At 42.2% G+C, this 15,264-nt stretch overlaps 1 protein-coding gene across 3 annotated transcripts in view; it reads right to left on the bottom strand.

The window, feature by feature from the left end:
• The window catches only part of SARDH (sarcosine dehydrogenase), a 145,215-nt gene that overhangs the window by 16,774 nt on the left and 113,177 nt on the right, over positions 1-15,264 (bottom strand). For all 3 annotated transcript variants that reach the window (XM_020981941.2, XM_020981945.2, XM_020981942.2), the window contains 2 exons: positions 4,765-4,927; positions 2,128-2,296 (listed from right to left, as the gene is read on the bottom strand). In XM_020981941.2, coding sequence (XP_020837600.1) covers positions 2,128-2,296; positions 4,765-4,927 — 332 coding nt within the window. The remainder of the gene's footprint in view (positions 1-2,127; positions 2,297-4,764; positions 4,928-15,264) is intronic.

Here is a 15,264-nt window from a genome sequence, read left to right as displayed (position 1 = left end):
TTGTTAAGAGGTTTTCCCTCAAATCTGGCTGAAATTTGCATTCTCTGAAAAAAGTGCCCGTTGCTCTTAATTCTGTCCTCTGGGGCCAAGCCAAAGGACCACAACAACAATAGTTAGCATTGATACATCCTTTTAAGGCTTGCAAAGTAATTCGTATGTGTCATCCTTACATTTGATCCTCCCAACCACCCTGAGAAATAGATGCTATTATTAGACCCATTTTGAAGAAGAACAAATGGAGGCTGAGAGACTATCGGTGACTTGCGCAGCTAAAAAGTGCCTCAGGCAAGAGTGGAACTCAGACCTTCCTGGACTCCGAGTCACTGCGCCATCTAGCTACCTTAATGAATCCCCATTCTTTCATGTAACATCCTCTCTAACGCTCAAAGGCAGCTGTCATATCTTTTCGAAATATTCTCTCCTCCCAGGTAAACAGCCCCAATTACTTCAAATGATCCCCATGTGGCTTATTCTCCAAAGCTTTCCTTATCCTGTTTACTTTTGGTTGGGTACAATCCTGATTATTTCTGTGCTTATTAAAATGTGTGGCCCCAAACTGAACACGATATCCCAGGTGCAACATTACCAGGCTAGAGTACAATAGTGCTATTGCCTTCCTTACTCTGAGAGCTGGTGTAAATGGTGCTCTGGACATGGAGTCAGGAAGATCTGGGTTCAATTCCTGATTCAGACGCTTATTGGATTAATTAATGTATTTGCTATTAGGTAATTTAAAATCATTTAAACTCTACGGATCTCAGTTTTCTCAGCTATAAAATTAGGGAGCTAGACTCAAAGATCCTGAAGTTTCTCTTCTAATTCCAATGATTCTGTGCCTCAGTCAGCTGAGCCTAGGACAGCATTCACTTTGGGGATGCAATGTCACACTAGAGACTCATGTAGAATTCACTGTGCACCAGCCCCCCCTTGCCCACTCATCTTGTTCTCAGGAGCTGCTATCTTGCCGTGGATAGCTCTCCAAGGGACCAGACAAAAAGAAGGCTACATGAATTAAGAGACATCTGAAGCCAGTGAGAAACACTTGCCCCCTCTTCTTGTTCCTGGCTTTGGCCTTTCCTTGGAATAGAGTGGCAAACAGAGCATCTTAGTTTTCTAAATCAAGAATGTCTGGAAATATTATTCTAGTTTTGAAAACATTGATTAAAATTATTCCCATCCGTTGCCACCCACAAAGGTGGAGAGAAAAACAAACAGAATCAAAATACATTTTATTCTCTTGGCAAAAATCCTTACTTGCCCAGAGTAGGTTGTCATTACACTTCAAATCAATTCAACTCAGCACATAGTTATAAAGTGCCTTGGGTGTGCGAGGTAGAGTTTTGCTAAGACACAATCCTACCCATCCTCATAGAGCTTACAGCCTAATAAGAGGGTTTAACATATTTAGTATGCAAATTGGTTGGTTGATTGGTTATGGTCCCTCCTCCTCAAAGAGGACCAAAATGACATCACTACGCTAGACTCAAGTTTTGGTATGTTCCACTGTGGCTGATCAGACCAATACGAGCTCAGAATGTTCTGCCACAGGTCGGGCACAAAAAGTCAAGGTGAACATTTACTGCGCAAATAGCTGTAATATAAAATAATACACAATAAGTATATTAAAAAATGGGAACCAAAGTGCCATGTGAGGTCCAAGGGTTAGAAGGTGATAATCTACTGGGAGTATTCATGGAAGGCTTCATGAAGGAGTGGCAGTTGAGTTAGATTTTAAAGTAATGAATAGGAAGATGGGAAAGTTAATTCAGATACATACACACACACACACACACACACACACACACACACACACACACAGAGAAAAACAGCTTGAGCAAAGGTGTGGAGGTGGGAAAGTGCAGGATACTGTGAGTAGTCCTGTTTGGCTCATGCATAGGATCAATGTAGGGGAAGTGCCTGAAAAAGTATGAAATAGAACATGAAATATAAAAAGTAAAAAGGTACCAAATTGTAGAGGGTCTAAAATGCTGCTATGACCACTTTAAAAAATTCTTATCCCAGTTGTGGAGTTGAACAGCAGTGAGTCTAGACTGTATGCAAGGAACATTTCTCAACTACAGACAGTTGTGAGCAAGAGTGGTAGGAAAGAGCCTTAGAGGGACTTACTTGTCAACGGTAAAACAGACCAGGCGTCTGAGGAGACCAGAGGCCCTCTGTTTCTCTAGGGCTTCTCGTCCCAAAAAGGCAATGGTGGACTTCAGTTTGCAGGTGAAAGCCAGCCCTGCTTCCAGAGGGGTATCATTGGAGCGAAGGTCTTCATGCCAATGTCGGTAGCCTGCAGGAGATGCCCAACGTTATCACAGAGTCAAGGATAGCAGAACTTGACCAGTACAAAGACAGTATGAGTTACTTCCTACACAGTAGGGTTTCAATCAATCAATTAACAAAAATTTATTAAGCACCTGTTATATGCCAGGCACTGTGCTAAACTCTGGTGATGTAAAAAGAGGCAAAAGACAGTCCCTGCCCTCAAAGAGCTTACAATCTAATTGGGAAGACCGCATATAAACAAATATATACAAAGCAAGCTATATACAGAATAAATAGGAAATAATTAAAAGAGGGAAGGCACTGGAATTGATAGGTTAGGGAAGACTTCTTATAGAAGATGGGATTTTGGGGCAGCTAGGTGGCGCAGTGGATAGAGCACCGGCCTGGAAGTCAGAAGGCTACAGACCAATCACTTGACACTTAACTAGCTGTGTGACCCTGGGCAAGTCACTTAACCCTAATTGCCTTTAAAAAAAAGGGGAGGGGGGAAGAAGATGGGATTTTAGATGGGACATAAAAGAAGCCAGGGAGCTCAGTAGTAAGAGTGGAGGAGGGAGACTGTTCCAGGCATGGGGGACACACAGAGAAAATGCCAGAAGCCAAGAAATGGAGTGTCTTGTTTGTGGAACATCCAGGAGCCCAGTATCACTGGATCAGAGGATGTGTTGGGAAGTCTTTTTTTTCCCCCCACAAGGCAAGCATTCACATGGAGGTCAGAAGAAGTGATACAACACAAGAAATGATACTTTCACGGTCTCTCTGAAGAACTTTGGAATTGACTGTGAGACATAGGAGACGTTGGCACAGGACCACAGGGCGTGGTGTGCCCTAATCAAAGAAGGTGCTATGCTCTGAGCAAAGTAGAATTGCAGCAGCTCAAAAGAAACATGAGATGTGCATATTTAGAGACATCTCCTTTCCAAATATTCATATGAGCTATTTGTACCCAACCTGTGGTAGAGCCTTCCAAGTCTGTATTGGTTTGATTAGCCACAGCTGGACATACTGTACATTGACCATACATTGTGATGTCATTTTGCTCCTCTTTGATTACAAAGGACAAAAATGAACATGTCAGGGAGTAAGCTGTAAGAAGACTGGAAAGGTTGGAAGTGACTAGGTTAGGAAGGGCCTTGAATGCTAAATGGAGCATTTATTTGCTCCTGGTGGTAATAGGAAGCTACTGGAATTTATTGAGTAGGTCAGTGACATGATTAGACTTGCACTCTAGGAAAATCACTTTAGTGGCTGAATGTAGGATGGATTGGAGTGGGGAGAGAGTTGAGGCGGATAGACTCACCAGCAGGCTAGTGCAGTAATCAAGGTGAGACGTGACGAGGGTCTGTACCAGGTGGGTGACAGTGTCAGAGGAAAGAGAAGGGGATGTACTGGAGAGATGTTGTGGAGGTGAAATGGACAGGCCTTGGAAACAGCTTGGATATGAGGGGTGAGAGATAGTGAGGAGTCTGGGATGACTCCTAGGTTGTGAGCCTCATGGACTGGGAGGGATGGTATTGCCCTTAACAGTAACAGGGAAAGTCAGAGTAGGGGGATGGTTTAGAGGAAAAGATAACGAGTTCTGTTTTGGACATGTTGAGTTTAAGATGTCTACCAGACATCCATTTCAAGATGTCTGAAAGGCAGTTGGAAAGGAGAGTAGTGTGAGGTGTCACTGAATCACAAAATCTCTACCCCTAGCCTATAATGGTGCTGCCTCCCTTTCTGACCTGGCTGGAAAGTCACACCACATATATCACTACTTGGGTTTGTATAACAAAAACTATAGCTTGGGGACATAGAAGGGGGTGGGGAGTGGTACTCATTATTTCCAGACACCTCTGTTAAGATATACCTATCAGCCTAGAAAAGAGGCTTCTGGTTTGGGGCAGGGGAAGCCTTCTATAGCCCTCTCCCACTAACAAGGCTTGTACAAATCACTGCCCCTCTCTGGACCTCAGTTTTTGGATTTTCTTTTTCTTTCTTTCTTTTTTTTTTAACCTTTAAAATGAGAGAGTTGGACTAAATGACCTTTAAGGTTCCTTTCATCATTTCAATGCTGACATTCTATTTTCTAAGCTCCCTTTTAGTGCTAATATGTTCTTATTCTATTATTTTATCTGAAATAATTTTTTAAAAACCTGATTAGCTAGCGATCCCTTTGAAAAGCACAGAGAATCTGTGACTGGGGGAAGATGAGATATAGGCTCTGAAAGTTTCACGGAGGAGGGAAGGTAGTTTGGCCATGGCAAATATTGTGCATTTCTTTGTGTCAAGGGACAGCATAAAGGAAGGAACAAGCCAGGAAAAGTGGGAGGATGTCCAGACCAGTGAGGGAACAGGAAATCCAGAAGGTGAAGACAGACTTGTTAGATGACAATTATGCCTCGGAAAATGGCCTTGGAGGAGGTCCAGACTGAGGAAGGGGAGCTCCGGGGCATGGCAGGAGCTTCTAGCTTGTCTACAGGAACCTACCTTTCTCAATGCTCAGGGAATCGATTGCCCGGTAGCCTGCATTGACGATGCCATGCTTGGCACCTGCTTCCATCACAGCCTTGTAAACAGGTACACAAGATGCCCTGGGGATATGCAGCTCCCAGCCCATCTCCCCAACAAAAGTCAGTCTTATGGCTCGAACCTGTGGGAAGAACAAGAGGCCAGTTTACATCCTTGTTCTTGATTCCACCCCTTATATTATCTGCTCCTCAAATACATTTACATAATAGAATCACGGGGCAGCTAGGTAGTGCAGCGGATATAGTGCCAGGCCTGGAGTTAGAAGACTCGTCTTTGTGAGTTCAAATCTGGCCTCAGACACTTACTATCTGTGTGACCCTGGGCAAGTCACTTAACCCTATTTGCTTCAGTTTTCTCATCTGTAAAATGAGCTGGAGAAGGAAATGGCAAACCTCTCCAGTATATTTGCCAAGAAAACCCCAAATGGTATCGTGAAGAGCCAGAAATGACTGAAATGACTGAACAACAACAAATAGAATCACAGAATGTCAGAGTAGCAAGGTGTTCCAGATGTCACGTAGTCCAACCTTCCCATTGCATATCTGAGAAAACTAGGCAATGGAACTGATTTGCTCAAGGTCACAATGGGGGTTAGTGGCAGAAGCCAGGACTGAAGCCAGGCATCCTAATTCCCATTCCAGTGTACTTTCTTCTTCACTACCCATCAGATTGCTGAAGACATGAAAGTTAATTAGGCTCATGACACTTCTCCTTTCACTCCCTTCTGTAGTATTCAGTGTCTTCTGTTCTCAATATTAAAAGCTGCCCCAGGAAAGGATCAAATCTTTTCACCTTAAGGTATAAGTGAGCAATAAAGCAATCTCTGTTACCTCTCCCAGAGGGATTTGTATTTCAACCAAGGTCAAAATCTCAAGCCAAAGGAATGATTTTCTAATGGTAGAATTTCACACAGTGATAAGTATGGTGTGAGCAGGTGGAAAGGAAGAATATTTGGCAGAAAGAGGGCCTTCTCTATGTCCTTAAAATGAGATGACATATGGGGAACACTTTGAAAAGTTAACACCATAGGATCATAAAGTTTCTCTAATATGGGGCTATAGGTCTAGAGTGGGAGTGGGAGGCTTCTTAACTAACTTTCCTTTTTAAGAATAGTGAGATTAGAACTTTCTGCGCCATGCCCAGAACTGAAAGGAATTTTGATTTTAGGTGCAGTTGATGGAATCCCAGTAAAGCTGCCCCCAGCCCGAATATTCTAACTTCCTTATAGGCCCCACTGAACATCAGGCATGTCTTGATTTCACCATACGATCTGGCTGTAACCATACCATAGGCCTCCAGACTCAATACAGCCATTGCCCCTAGCTAGCCACTACCCCCAGGTCCTATTCACATATTTGAATAGGTATATTCTTGTACTCAACCACAATTATATCATTCATTTATCCTAAGACAGGACCATAATACCTAACTATCTGTCTTGACCAGACAGGACCACAATAGCTAGTCAGTTGGAGGGCAGCACAACCAGGATGTTTGACCACCAAACCATAGAAGGGACCCCTTCCCATTACCTAATCCTTTAACAAATCCCTCCTGCCTTTTTAATACTCATAATTTCTGCTGTATAATCAGCATCATTACACTATAAATTTGCCTTTGTTGTCTTACTAAGTTGCTGGTTCTGCTCTGAGAGGAGTTAATCCTCAATAAATGCCTATACTTGGATTAGAAGTGGTCTGACTCTGAATTCTTTGAGACAGTGCTACCATGACACACCATGAAACTACAACAGTGGGATTTTAGTTGGGATTTGCAAGATTCGAGGACAGTGAATAGAGCACTGGCTCTGGAGTCAGGAGGACCTGAGTTCAAATCCGGGCTCAGACACATAACATTTATTAACTGTGTGACTCTAGGCAAGTCATTTAACCCCAATTGCCTCACCAAAAGAAAGAAAAAGAAAAAAGAAAGAAAGGAAGGAAGGAAGGAAGGAAGGAAGGAAGGAGAGAGAGAGAGAGAGAGAGAGAGAGAGAGAGAGAGAGAGAGAGAGAGAGAGAGAGAGAGAGAGAGAGAGAAAGAGAGAGAAAGAAAGAAAGAAAGAAAGAAAGAAAGAAAGAAAGAAAGAAAGAAAGAAAGAAAGAAAGAAAGAAAGGAAGAAAGAAAGAAGAAAGAAATGTTAAATTATGAGGCAGCTAGGTGGTGCAGTGGACAGAGCACCAGTCCTGGATTCAGGAGAACCTGAGTTCAAATCCGGCCTCAGACACTCACTGGCTGTGTGACTCTGGGCAAGTCACTTAACCTCAATTGCCTCACCAAAAAACAAAACAAAACAAAAGTGAAAGAAGAGAGGAATGGAGATGAGGAAAGAGAATTCTAGGAACAGGAGTCTGCCAGTCAAAATGCAGGGAGTCAGAAGATGAAGAGTCTTGTTTGCTCCTCTTTGATTACAAAGGAGGAAAATGAACAAACATGTCGGGGAGTAAGCTATAAGAAGACTGGAAAGGTAGGAGGTGACTAGGTTAGGAAGGGCCGTGAATGTAACACAGTTAGTAAAGACTAATTTTATTAACCAAAAAACACACCTTATGGAGAATATACATGTTTAGATGCTCAAGGTGTTGTTGGTATACTTTTGATAGGAGTGGAGAGGATTGAGGAGATAGATAGTACACACTTGAAAACAAAACCCTTTCTCTCAAGAGGCTTGCAATCCAGCTGCCATGACCAGCCAGACAATAGATTAATTAAATAAATGTCTCTATCTCTTCATAATTCCCTTATAATCCATCATTTCCCCCATTGGCCTGAATACATGGGAGCTGAGACCTGCCCAGTGGATGCAGCCCACATCCTTCTGGAATGAGAATGACTAATGGCTAAGTTTCTATCTGGTAGAATCTTTCAGAGTATGGGGTGTCTCAGAATTTATAAATGTAGGAGAATTCCAGTTTCTGTAAGGGGGAATGTTCTGGGGGCTGAATTAAACAACGCTAAGCCATAAGACCTTGGGGAGGCAACTTCCTAGACTCAACATATGTTTAGATTGGTGTTACCTAAAAACTGAGCTGGCAGCCGATGCTTCACAGCTCCCAGGAGGATCTACAAGCTAACAGTGTTCAGGCAGCTAAAGGGTAAGAGGGCTTGTGCCTTGCCATCTCTGCTGCTCGTAGCTGGAGCAATGAAAGAACAGCAAAGAGTAAGATCTCCTGGACTACCAGGGACGTTAATTCCATTGTAAACCTGACACTCTAATCAAATGGTACCTGAGGAATTGGAGTCTAAAAGCTTTGGAAACAACACTAATTTGTTCTATGCTTGCATTTACTGAGGCCTTTTGAACCTCAAAATTGAAACAGAAACTGTACTTTTGACATTTCTCTGCATCCACTGTGCAGGCCTTCAGTTGGAGATAAGGATTGCCTTGTCAACTGAGTTCTAATTTTAGACAGTCTATGAGGGGGAGCCAGACTTCCAAGTCAATCTCATTTCCTAGCAGGAAAAATAAAAATTAGAAAAAAGTATTGAATGGCCCAATAGTTCCCAATTCATATTCACTTGGACTCTTCCCACAGTGTTAACTAGAGAGGTTGTTAAACTTTGGTCTCCATTTGGAAGAGAAAATGAGGCTATTTGTTATTATTCCCTGTTATTATATAAAAAGAGACTGAGGCAGTATACACATTATCCAAAATTCATTTGGAGACTGGGTGACCAAGACAAGCTGTCTGACGTCGGTGACCTTGGTGAAATCAGGTGGGGAGCTCCAAGGCCCAGGTGGCCGTCAGAGCTAGGAGGAGAAATTGTACAGGATTTTCTCATACTCCAGAAGTAGAGGAAACTAGAGATAACAGATGTGAAAAGTGCTTTGGAAAGTGTAAAAGATCTAAGCTAACTCGTAAGGTATTCTTGTAAGATGAGGCCAAGGTGCAAGTGACTGAAGCTGAGAATGTCGTATTCACACCTTCATGGAAAAGGGGTTAAAATACTAGAATATAACAATGGCTTCATTTCATAGGTGAAGAATCTGAGGCATAGAGCAGGGAAAGCTAAGAGAACAGATTGAATGAGAGACAGGTTAAATGATGTGCTGAGAAGGGACAGTAACATACAGCTGTGCCTTCATTTTGTTGCAAAGGGAGTAGTTGGGGCACTGAGGAAATGGGGACCATGTACTTTCTATCTGTGGGACATGGAGCAGCTCCCACTTTGCAGGTCCATATGTGCCACCAGAACTCACTCCTTTCTGGACCCACATGCGATCATGTGGGAGATAATCTGAGCTCCCTAAAAGAAAAGTGCCGTAGATCAAATCCACAAACAACACCGCTTACAACCAGAATTTCTAAGCCTGAGATGATGGCCTATGTATTCCAAGTGAGACAAGGTGCAGAAAAATTCCAGATGGTCAAAGAATTCAGATGGTCCCTTAGAGATGAACAGAATTGACTTTGGCCTCAATATTGGCCCGAGTAATTATCTCCATGTAGTCTTTATTAGTTCCTGATGATTAACAACCAGAAACTGCTAACATCTGGTACTTTTCAGTGGCCCTTTCTTATTCTAGAAGGGGCTCATGCCTGACACATGGCATCTCAAAATAGGATAAAACCAATGGGGCAAAAAAAAATAAAAAGCTAAGGGTCAGAGCACAGTACTTTGGCTTGGAATGACCAGTAGTCACAAGAGTTAGAATGAAAATAAAAGACGAAAAGGTAGGAACAAAGACGTGTAGAGCCAGGGGGCGACAGGTGATATAGTCCCACCTATCAGATCCCATTCTGGGTGCTGTGTTCAGTCCTGGGTGCCACATTTTTATCAAGTTGGTTTAACTTAAATGTGAATTAGGTGCCTACTATGTGCATGGCTCTATAGATACAAAAGTGAAAAAAGACCAGGCCCTATCTCGGAGTTTATATTCTACTAGGGGGTAAATTAGAAAGCACTGGGGGATAGCAACATGGTCTGGGAGACAAAAAGTGGCAAATCAGGAGTCAGAGGACATTGTTTGAATGTTGCGTCTTTCACTAAGGTAATCTGTGTCACCTTGGGTAGGTCTCTTACCTCTTTAGGGCCTCAGTCTCCTCATTCATAAAATGAAGTAGATGGACTAGATGGTCTTTATAGAACAAAATCAAGGATTCTATTGATCCTGTGTTCCCATATTTCAAGAGGGAGAGAGTGTTAATAATTGTGAAGTGATGAGGGTCATACGTAGGAATTGGTAGCTGAACTTGTTGTCTGAAAGAACCTAGGATTCTGTGACTCATCTTCATGAGTTCAAATCCAACCTCAGATACTTACTAGCTGGGTGACCCTGGGCAAATCACTTAACTGTTTGCCTCAGTTTCCTCATCTGTAAAATGAGCTGGGAAAGGAAATGGCAGACTACTCCAGTATCTTTGTCAAAAAAAAAAATCCAAATGGGGTCACAAAAAGTCAGATATGACTGAAATGCCTGAACAACAAGAACCACAAAAAAGGATTCTATGAGGTAAAGCTGAGGAGGGTAAATTTTGGACATCGGGGTCAACTTATACAAATACACCAGGGTGGGAGATGGAATGTAACATATGGAAAGCAGCCAGCAGACCAGTCTCACTAGGATAGAGAGTGTGTGAATGAGAGCAATACAGAAGACTGGGAAGGGACCATCAGGGACATTGACAAGATGGCGTGTGGTCATAGGAGGGCATCCGGGATGCCAAGGGGACTTGAAATCAGTGCACCTGAGGAACAGTTGAAGAGATGATGAATGTTTACCCTGGAGGAGAGATGACTCAAGTGGATAAATGGTTACTATCTTCAAATATGTGAAGGGTTATGCAGAAAGGAGAACAGACTTACTCTGTTTCATTCCAGAGGACCAGACTAGAACCAAAGGGTAAAATTTCGGGGAAGATAGACTTTTTTGACTCAATACAAAACAAAAACAAGCCAAAAAATACCTTCCTTACAATTATAGGTGTTAAAAATGGGAGGGTTGTCTCATGAGGTAGTTGAGCTCCTCATAGCAATAATAATAGTTCACCTTTGTATAGTGCTTTCAGGTTTACCGAGTGCTTTCTTCACAATGCTGAGAGATGGGTGGCACAAACACCCCTGTTTTATAGATAAGAAAACCAAGGTTCAGAAAGGCGACCTGCTCTAATTGACACAGCTAGGAAGCGGCAGAGCTGAGATTTGAAGCTAGGTTCTGAATCCAAGACTCAGAATCTTGGAGTCTTGCCACTAGGTCGTGTCTCCCATTGGGGATTTGATGGAGAGAATGCCATATTGGGTAGGATTTTAGGCTAGATGACATCTTAAGTCCCTTCCAATGTGAAGATTCTATGCTTCTAAGACTACATGACTCATCCCCCTTCTGAAGCAAGCCCACAGTGATGATAGAGGAGGATGCTTGGCAGAGATTGTACAAGGCAGATTATTCATAGCACTGAAGTCTTCTGGCACACAATGCAATGCTTACAATTAGCCACACAACGACTCTTCTCTGTAGCACTGGGAGCATGACAGCGTCTTCTCTTTGCTTTGAGGAAAGTAACTGTGGCTGGTGCAGGGGCTAACTTGTTTTGGCAGGGAGCATTTAGAATGGCATGGCCTGCTCCTTTTTGCAAGAGAGATCAAATGTGAACAGCTTGAAAGCAAAAAGAAACTATTTCTTCTGGGAGACCTTGAAGGATTCTTAAGTTTAGAGAAGATTTTGCCATCCAGATCTAGTTTCTAGGGTTAGACAACTTTTATAGAGTGAGTTAGACAAATGTCCTTGATGTCTTGTCTGTTCCTAGTTGTTCCTAATACCCAGTTGTAACAGAATCATAACTAGGGTGGGGAGAACAGGGTTTTGCCCCAGAGCACCAAAGTTTAGGACTCCATTCCTTCAGCAGTGTAGAGACAACTGAGCTTGACATCTAATAGGAAATAACCAGCTATACACTTTCTTCTCTGGAAACCATGTCCCAGGTGATCCCTTATCTGGCCCATTTCTGACCTACATCTCCTCTCTGTCTACCCTGTGGGTGTAAAGTTGATTTGAGGAAATGTTTTGCATTGCTTTCCCTAGAAAGTGAATATGCCGACAGAAATATTAGTTATGGCTCTGATTGCTGTGCATAACTTTTAGAAGTTTTAGGCTTCTGGGCCAAAGACAAGTATTCTGTTTGGGTAGAGCTGTACCTAGCATGAAGCAACAGGGTTTTGGCCCCAGGGTGCTGACATGGGCAAAATGTACTTCTTCCCTGGTTGGGTGGGGTGAGGGGCTCCCTCCCAGATGGAGGGCACATTTTCCCAGGCTTTGCTTTACAATGTTCTCAAACAGCTACACTATTTCCCATGATGAAAAACAGTAGTTGTTAACCTTTATTATGTCATGAACTCAGGGATATGCAGGTGAATGTTTAACAACTAGCTCTCTGAAAAAAAAAATCATACCTGACACACCCAAAAATGTATGCACAACATATTTTTAAGTTTAGTCTGCATTATTAACATGTTCTCTATCACCTTCTTAAGTTTGGACAATCAATAAAACAATAAATCAAGCCCTGATTTATAGCGTTTCCTGGATTTTGGAGGCGTAAATCCTCACCTTGAAAATTTAACAATCAGCTCTCCTTAAGACAGGAGCCATCAGAAGTCAGATGATTGGGAGCAGATCGGTGGATAGAGCACCGGCCCTGGAGTCAGTAGGACCTGAGATCAAATCTGGCCTCAGACACATAACACATTAGCTGTGTGACTCCAGGCAAGTGACTTAACCCCAATTGCCTCACCAAAAAAAAAAAAAAAGTCAGATGACCCACAACAAAATCTCAATTCTACCTTTTACTGCTACCGTTGTGATCTTTGCTAAGTCATGTAATCTTTCTAAGCCTCCTTTTCTTTATATTTATATAAAGCAAAGTTGAGAGAGGAGGATCAGGCTAGATGCTCACCCTGAAAATTTAGTAATTGGCTCTCCCAAAGCCATGGGAATCAGTTATAGCACATCCCTGCATGAAGCCTTATTAGGCCCCTTGTCAGAATAATTTTTTTAATTCAAATTTTTAATTCAAAATGGAAGGAAATGCTAAATTTCAGTTGGAAGTCAGTGAAAATAAAGACATAATTTTTTTTTTACCCATCCAAATTCACAGATGCCCTGAAATCTACCCACAGACCCTTTGGGGATCCATGGATCCCGGGTTGAGAACCTTTGCTCTAAACCAACATCCTCCAGGATCCAATTACTATGGCATCCTTTCTTGGGGCTGCCTTCTCCCCTTAGGCCACAGGAGTGTGCAGGCAGACTCTGATAAGACTGCACCACCACCGCAACCCTTTCCCCCAACTGAATTTTATTCCAGATGTAATGAATCCTAGTTGAAAGCTATTCTTCTGAGATCATCGGACATGTTTTGTTTCTCCACTTGAGCTGGGAGGTAACTACCGCATGTGGGTCCAGAAAGAGATGAGCCTTCGGTCAATAGCACTAAAACGAAGGCAGGTGAGATGTGTGAATGCAATTCAGCAACTAAATGGAGGAAGAATGTCTTTGTGGTTCTCCAAGCATCTAAAGCACCTGCTACTTTGAACTGAAAATGCCTTAGAGCTGTGCATCCTGTTATCAGCAGCCAAATTCAGCAACAAAATTAAATGGTTGGAGCAGAGACCTTTTGTGATACAAACTGTTCTCTGGGGTGCAAAGGTGTCAAGTGTATCTGCCATCGGGAGCTTCCTGCTTGGCTTCCAACACTCTGTCCCCAGCCTCGTGAGGATTTAATGAGAGAGTATCTACGAAAGTTCCTTGAAAATAGTAAATGGTGGGACAGATGTTAGGCGTTATTTATGATGGTGATGATAATGCTGTTTCTATTCAATTCAAATGAATTCAATTCAACAAAAATGGCCAAAGAGAAAGAGTGCTAGTCTGGAAGTCAGAAGACCTATAATTAAATCTCAGTTCTGCCATTTACTACTACTTTTGTGATCTTTGGCAAGTCCTTTAACCTTTATGAACCTCTTTTTCTTTATATCTATACAATGCAGGGTTGAGGGAGAGACAGCATTGGGCTATAATCCCTTTTTAGCTCTGACACCGTATGATTTTTGGGAAAATGTGGGTATCTACTATGTTCAGGGCATGGTGGGGGAGTATAAAAATGTTCAAGTCATGTTCTTGCCAGCACATAATTTACCATCTAGCAGCAGACGTCGAACATGTGTAAAAATAACTACAATATAATTCAGAATATATTAAACACTATAGAAAAGTTTACTGCTCTACCCCATACTAATATTTTGATTCTGTTAGGATTTTGGTAATCTAATGAAATTCATTCAAGTTTTAAAATTCCATTTTATGTCTATATGATGTGTGAGGTCAAGGAAACCTTAGAAAACAGAATTGTTTTGGAGGGAACCTTGGTAGCCATATTGGTCCTTACAGATAAAGAAACTGAGGCAGTGACTTTCATGAGCTGTGTTAGTGTGAGCAGGTTACAGAAGGCTGCCTGTGCAATCAAGAGCCTCTCTTCTCTCCTAGGTCACATAGGTATATTTTTACAGAGGCCTCACGGATACAATCCCCTTCCCCAGCCCCCACCTCTATCACTCTTTCAATCTCCAGTCTTCATTTGGTCAAGCCCATGGGTAGGGTAGATTGTCAGCAAGGTCAGCATTTCGGGGAGCTGGTTTTGTTATCTAGACTCAACATCAAGTCCAAGTGGACTACAGAAGTCCAGAAACAAAAAGAAATGCACACTGGAATCAAGTGTAAGTCACACTTCACACTCAGAACTCTTAGCATTTGAGTCAGAAGAAGCCCAGAGTGAAATCAGTCAGGATCTAACATAGGGGCACCCATAACACTAAGCTTTCCAAACCTTCCAATAGCACCTCAGCTCATGGTTTTATATACATTTCCAGGATACTTTGTTTTTAGAGCAATGTATTGAAGACTTTGGCCCCCCCCCCCCCACAGACATGACTGGCTTTTAAATACCTAAGTTTCTTAAGAGCCAGAGAGTGAGAGTGGCATTGACATACAATCTTCTGGGGCTGTTAAAAACCTGAGCATCGAAAAAGAGGGAAATAAGAGCAGTAAGGGAAGACTTGTCTTTGATTCGGTTTCAATGAATTCCCATGTTTCAAACATCCAAGAACTCTAAAATACTTCAGACATAACACCACCTTCCCCCACCCCCAATGGACTTGTTTTCCTTCCCAGACAAGTTGACAATATCTAAATGCTTATTCTTTGACTTACCAAGATACTGATAACCTTTAGATCTATACTGCCAAAAATACCTAGTTGAACTGTATGATTCTTATCTGGATTGCCCCATATATTCATTGTTAAAGAACCATTTAACATGATGGAGGCCTTCCTCTAGGGCTCTTTTTTTAAAAAATTTAATTTAATATTTTATTTTTCCCTAATTACATGTAAAAACAATTTTAACATTCTTCTTTTCAAATTTGGAGTTCCAAATTCTCTCCCTCCCTCTTCACTCCCATTCC

Source organism: Phascolarctos cinereus, unplaced genomic scaffold, assembly GCF_003287225.1.
Source record: "Phascolarctos cinereus isolate Bilbo 61053 unplaced genomic scaffold, phaCin_HiC Scaffold_2;HRSCAF=192, whole genome shotgun sequence".
NCBI lineage: Eukaryota > Metazoa > Chordata > Mammalia > Diprotodontia > Phascolarctidae > Phascolarctos > Phascolarctos cinereus.
The sequence above is the reverse complement of the archived record's forward strand: the minus strand, read 5'-3'. Positions and strand labels throughout refer to the sequence as shown.